This window comes from Homarus americanus, unplaced genomic scaffold (assembly GCF_018991925.1).
Source record: "Homarus americanus isolate GMGI-L3 unplaced genomic scaffold, GMGI_Hamer_2.0 scaffold45299, whole genome shotgun sequence".
NCBI classification, from domain to species: domain Eukaryota; kingdom Metazoa; phylum Arthropoda; class Malacostraca; order Decapoda; family Nephropidae; genus Homarus; species Homarus americanus.
The window spans coordinates 560,248-567,164 of NW_024753650.1; the positions used below are offsets into that span (position 1 = coordinate 560,248).

The 6,917-nt window shown below is 45.5% G+C and overlaps 1 protein-coding gene across 1 annotated transcript; it reads left to right on the forward strand.

Annotated features, from left to right (window-relative positions):
- The first annotated feature begins 1,150 nt into the window (after window positions 1–1,150).
- Window positions 1,151–2,011, forward strand: LOC121855422 (DNA-directed RNA polymerase II subunit RPB1-like). The gene has a single exon (XM_042350356.1). The coding sequence runs from the start codon at window positions 1,151–1,153 to the stop codon at window positions 2,009–2,011; it is 861 nt and encodes a 286-aa protein (XP_042206290.1).
- Window positions 2,012–6,917: the final 4,906 nt, after the last annotated feature.

Here is a 6,917-nt window from a genome sequence, read left to right on the forward strand (position 1 = left end):
GTTTGATTTTGGTCTATCTATCTATCTATCTGCTGTGCCTTACTGATGGGAGAGCTGATTAGAAGGGACAACAACAATAATTAATAACAACTACAACAATAATAATAATAACAATAACAATAATAATAATAATAATAACAACAACACCTGATCTGTTCCTCGTCCCTCAGTGAGCAGTCAAGCGTTAAATTATGGTCGTAAGATTTTTTTAGCTGTCTTCTATGTTAGCAAAGTGCTTGATTGAGTCCGCGGGGGAGGTTACGCGCACACATACATACACACACACTTACGTTCACACACATATTTACATTCACACACACACGTACAGGAACTTGGTACGGACATCTCAGGTAAACACACAAGGTAATTATCGAGGCCTTACCTGTTTTATCACCACCACCACACCTCCAACACCACCACTACCACCATAATCTCACCTACTACCCTGTCTTCTCTTCCTCCTCCTCCTCCTCCTCCTATCCATGCCTTTTCTTCCCTCTCCTCCACCTCCACCTTCTTCTTCCTCTCCTTCCATCCTGTTCTTACCGTTTCCCTTCCCCTCCTCTTATTCATACCTCTTCCTCTCTCCTCCTGCTCGTCTTCTAACCTCTTCCTAATCTCCTCCTCCTCCTCCTCCTCCCTCTTTTTCCTCTTCCTCCTTCTCCTCTCCTCCTCCTCCATACTGTCGCCGGACCTTGCACACTCACGCCCCACGATACGGGTTAAAACACCAATGGTTCTTAATCTCCAACATTAATCAATATACTTCATGAGCTATTAACGCCTGGCTTATTATACATACATAAATTATCCACCAATATGACGTACATGCACACTAATACACACACATACTAATATACATACATATATGCAAACACACACACACAAACAAAACCATGTACACATATTTATATACACACAAGAAAACATTATTTATACATACAAACACGTACAGACACAACTACACACACACACATGTACACATAATAGAAATGGGAAGAAGTGAACTATGCAGACTGGGAATTTATCACACACGACCCAGTGAGGCAAGATTCTTGTGTGGGATAACTTCTACTGAAACCATCCCCGAGCTATCCCAGAGTCCCACGCTCACCCTACCACTGTCCCACGCTCACCCTGCCACTGCCCCATGGTCCCACGCTCACCCTGCCACTGTCCCACGCTCACCCTGCCACTGTCCCACGCTCACCCTGCCACTGTCCCACGCTCACACCCCGCTCACCCTGCCACTGTCCCACGGTCCCACGCTCACCCTGCCACTGCCCTATGGTTCCACGCTCACCCTGCCACTGTCCCACGCTCACCCTACCACGGTCCCACGCTCACCCTGCCACTGCCCCCATGGTCCCCACGCTCACCCTGCCACTGTCCCAGAGTCCCACGCTCATCCTACCACTGTCCCACGCTCACCCCTGCCACTGCCCCCATGGTCCCACGCGCTCACCCCTGCCACTGCCCCATGCTCACCCTGCCACTGCCCCATGGTCCCACGCTCACCCCTGCCACTGCCCAGGTCCCACGCTCACCCTGCCACTGTCCCACGGTCACCCTGCCACTGTCCCACGCTCACCCTGCCACTGTCCCACGCCCACCCTGCCACTGTCCCACGCTCACTCCTGCCACTGTCCCACGCTCACCCTGCCACTGTCCCACGCTCACCCTGCCACTGTCCCACGCTCACCCTGCCACTGTCCCACGCTCACCCACTGCCACTGTCCCACGCTCACCCTGCCACTGTCCCACGCTCACCCTGCCACTGTCCCACGCTCACCCTGCCACTGTCCACGCTCACCCTGCCACTGTCCCACGCTCACCCCTGCCACTGTCCCACGCTCACCCTGCCACTGTCCCACGCTCACCCTGCCACTGTCCCACGCTCACCCTGCCACTGTCCCACGCTCACCCTGCCACTGTCATCCTGCCACTGTCCCACGGTCACCCTGCACTGTCCATTGGCCCCATGATGACGTCACCGGGGGAAAGGGGTTAACTACCTAAATTTGAATACCAAAACAATTGACTTCATCTTATTCCCTTTTAAATCTTCTACAGTATATACATTAATGTCATATAAACGTGACGTATAATAAGTTTAAACAGTTATATAAATTGAAGTTGTTTTACCTGTGTTAATTAAAATTCACCTTGATGTAAATTTATAATCGGATTTTACGCCAAAATACGATAATTATTTTTTTTCTTCAACTTTTTATCAATTTGATCAAAAACAACAATATAAATAACTGAACAAATCACGTAATTTCAAACAACTAATTACAGTGTTAGATCATTGCCATAAATTGTCGTTCGTGTCTAACAAAAAAAAATTAAAGTCACAAAAAACTTGATCGACTCGCATACACCCAGCGGCCTACTGACTGTCTCACTACAATGTATGACACGAGCCTTTACCTGCTACTGTCCCTGTTGTTGTTGTTACCTGTTACAGTTGTTGTTATTACCTGCTATTGTTGTTGTTGTTATTACCTGCTAATGTTGTTGTTGTTATTACCTGCTAATGTTCTTGTTGTTACCTGTTACTGTTGTTGTTGTTATTATTACCTGTTACTGTTGTTGTTGTTACCTGTTACTGTTGTTGTTATTACCTGCTAATGTTGTTGTTGTTATTACCTGCTAATGTTCTTGTTGTTACCTGTTACTGTTGTTGTTGTTATTATTACCTGTTACTGTTGTTGTTGTTACCTGTTACTGTTGTTGTTATTACCTGCTATTGTTGTTGTTATTATTACCTGTTACTGTTGTTGTTATTACCTGCTACTGTTGTTATTTTTGTTGTTGTCAATGTCTGTTACTGTCACTGTTACCTACTACTGTTGTTCCTGACGGTGGTGCTACTGCTGTTCCTGGTCCTGTGCCACACATACTATCGACGGAGGCACTGAAGGGGTCAAGCCGTGACCCCCAGCGAGGTGCCAAGAATGCTGTGCCACCTGGGCCTGTGTCCATACTACCATGGTCTACCCCTGCTGTCTACTTCCTCCTGCTGTCTACTTCCTCCTGCTGTCTACTTCCTCCTGCTGTCTACTTCCTCCTGCTGTTTTCTACCTCCTCCTGCTTTCTCCTCACTTTCCCACTCGCCTCACCCTCCCTCTAGCCTCACCCTCACTCTCCCCACCCTCCCACTCTCCCTCACCTCCACCTGCCTCACCCTCCACCTCCTCACCTCCCACTGCCTCACCCTCCACTCGCCTCACCTCCACTCGCCTCACCCTCCCACTCTCCCACCCTCCTACTCGCCTCACCCTCCCACTCGCCTACTCGCCTCACCCTCGCCTCACTCGGCCACCCACACTAACAATGGTGCCACAATTCCTTTATTTCACCCCAAAAAAAGAAAGAATTTATTAGACACAGTGACCAGAGATGAATATTTATAGCCGTTTGTTTGACTTCTAAATACGGGTGTCATAGGTACTTTCTCCACTCTCTCTCTCTCTCTCTCTCTCTCTCTCTCTCTCTCAATTTTCTCTTTATTCTTTCTCTTTTGTTCTCTTTTGTTCTCTCTATCTCAATGTTTTAACTGAACATAATAGAGCATTGACATTAAGGCACAAGAATTATCTACCTGTGTAATGCCTCACCTGTATAATGCCTCACCTGTATAATGACTCACCTGTGTAATGACTCACCTGTATAATGACTCACCTGTATAATGCCTCACCTGTATAATGACTCACCTGTATAATGACTCACCTGTGTAATGACTCACCTGTATAATGACTCGCCTGCATAAGACTAGATTTCTTACCAATGGCCAACCTCGCCCCCCCTCCCCAAACCTCTCTTCACCCCTACCTGAGACACCCCTACCTGAGACACTACCCCTTTACCTGAGACTACCCCCCTCCCCCACATTATTACTCACGACCTGAAAGAAGGAAATAGCGAATTGGAAGAAAGAAAACAAAAGAGATAGAGATAGGGAGATAAGAGAGAGAGAATGGAGATGGAGGAGAGATAGAGAGAGAGAGTCTTTTGTGAGGTGTGTAAGAACCCAGGCCCTATTGTCTGTGAGTGCCTGTGAATGTCTGTTGTAGTGTTTGAGGGAGGAGGGAGGGAGGGAGGAGAGATGAGGGAGGGAGGTAGGGAGGAGAGGGAGGGAGGAGGGAGGAGGAGATGGAAGTGAAGGAGTCGGAGATGGGGGGATGAGAGAGAGAGAGAGAGAGAGAGAGAGAGAGAGAGAGAGCATTACCATGATAAAACCTTAACCCTTGTTGGTCGTTTCACTTCAGTGGTGGTGAGCGGCGCTTGTCTGACTGTCTGTCTGTCTAGTGACGTGTGGAGAGGGAGATAGAGAGGCAAGGAGGGAGGAGGAGAGGGAGGAGGGAGGAGGAGGGAGGGAGGGAGGAGGGAGGGAGGAGGGAGGGGAGGAGGAGGGAGGAGGAGGGAGAGGGAGGGAGGGAGGGAGGGAGGAAGGAGAGGGAAGCGCTTGGAGGGTGTAGATAGGGAGGGTGGGAGGGAGGGAGAGGGAGGAAAGGTAGAGGAAAAGTAGAAAGAGGGAAGAAGAATTCACGAAGTTTGGGAGAGAGAGAGAGAGAGAGAATCAAAATCCTACTAACAAGAACTTAATAGGAACGACTGAGCTATAAAACACACACACACACACACACATGACGTCACCGGGATGTTTACACCTGCTGGCCTGTTCTCATCTCTCTCTCTCTCTCTCTCTCTCTCTCTCTCTCTTGCTATATCCGTTCCCCTTCTCCTCTCCCTCCGCCTCTCCTACATTCTCCGTCTGTGTGTTCTCCTAACTTCTCTCCTTGTCTCTCTCTCTCTCTTCCCCAGTTCCTCCTCTCATTGATATCTTCCCCTTTCTCCATCTCCCTCACCCCTTAAGAGAGAGAAACTTAATCCCTCTGAGAAGTTATAAATGAATAGCCTGCGAGCGAGCGAGGTTAGGTTAGGTCAGGTCAGGTTAAGTTAGGTCAGGTCAGGTTAGGTCAGGTTAACAATATGTACTCAAAACAACATCACATTATCACGGTATAATACTCCCCCCCCCAGGTGTGACGGACAGGTAACATTTACATACCTGTGTTTGCGATTCATTTCTCGTTGCATATCTGATTTCGCTTTTAATTTTCTGCTTATTAAGGAAGTGCGTCTTGTAAGCCCTGAGTGTCTACCTGTACTGACCTGACTGGTGGGGTTGTTGAGGATCAGGAGTAGGATTGTGTGTCTCTGTTTCAATAGGTAGTTAGTGTTTGTTTATATAGTCGCCCAGGTGATGCATGTTTGAGATGGGAGAAGATAAAGTACATTAAATTAAATTAACCTAACCTAACCTAACCTAAACCTAACCTAACCTAAACCTAACCTAACCTAACCTAACCTAACCTAACCTAACCTAACCTAAACCTAACCTAACCTAACCTAAACCTAACCTAACCTAACCTAACCTAAACCCAACCTAACCTAAACCAAATCATTACTAAAGGGTTTGGACGCCTCAGTTGCTTAATGAAACCGAAAAGGTAAATTAATTCTAAATAAGGTTAATTATAATAAATACACAGGTATTCTTACGACCATTTTTCTCTCAAATTAATGTTAGAAAATTAATTAATTATATACGAGTACAAAGTAAATACCTGAATCACAAGACGAATTAAGTCAATATTAGTGATTTTTTTTAATTCTTTTCCTGTTTGTCTGTGTGGGGTGTGTGGGGGGGGGGGAAGTGTGGGCAGAGGTGTGGGCGCTGGTGGGTGGTCTTACCAGGCAGCCGTAAAGTTTTGTGTTTTGTAAATCATGGGAGAAATAGCATCAACACTCCCCCTCTCTCTCTCTTTCTCTGTCTCTCACTTCTTCACTCGTTCTTACACTCACTCTCACAACCTCCTCTCTCTCTCTCTCTCTCTCTCTCTCTCTCTCTCTCTCTCTCTCACAACCATCATGTCAGTCATTAGCTAAGGGAAAAAAATTAACTTACGAGCTTTTCAAAATCTATCGTTGTAGAATAAATTAAGCAAGAACATACACACACAATACTTAAAGGGAAAAAAATCTATCATAGGGAAAATCTACTGTAAGAACCTTTGAGAATCCTATCGTCGTATCGTAACCTAGGGGAAAAAATTAAATCGTACAGACCAATGAGAATCCACCATTATGAAACCAGACAAACACGTACGGACCAATGAGAATCCACCATTATGAAACCAGACAAACACGTACGGACCAATGAGAATCCACCATTATGAAACCAGACAAACACGTACACACACGTTTAATTACAAGGAAAAAAAATTAACTTACGATCCTTAGCGAATGATAATGGGTAATAATATCGTAGAGGCGATGACCAACAGGTATTAGATTAAGGTAAATGATGTGCAGGTACCAGAGGCAGGTACCCGTCACCTCACCTGTCGCCCTGAGCCACCTAGTCCTGAGTTAATGCACGGTATCGAACAAGGGCGGAGTGTTCGTCTTGTTGTTTACTGTTTTTGTTGTTGTTTTTTGTTTTTATTATAATTATTGTTTTAATTATTATTATTATTATTATTATTACTATTATTATTATTATTATTACTGATATTATTATTATTATTATTATTATTATTATTATTACAACTCATGACAGCCAGAAAGATGTTAGTTTAAAATATTAATAATAAACATATTTTTCCGTAAATACGTCAGCAAAAAAAAAATCTTTTATTATGAAACAAACATAGGAATCTAGTTTACAGTGTTACCAGCGCTGGGTTTTTCCTTCTTAGTTATACACTGCAGTATTACCAACGCCCGGGTGTTTGCTTCCCTGCGAATCACACAAATTTCCCCAGTGTTACTAAGTCTTTCTGTGAGTGTGTGTGTGTGTGTGTGTGTGTGTGTTTTCTTCCTACCACTACTACCACCATCACTAC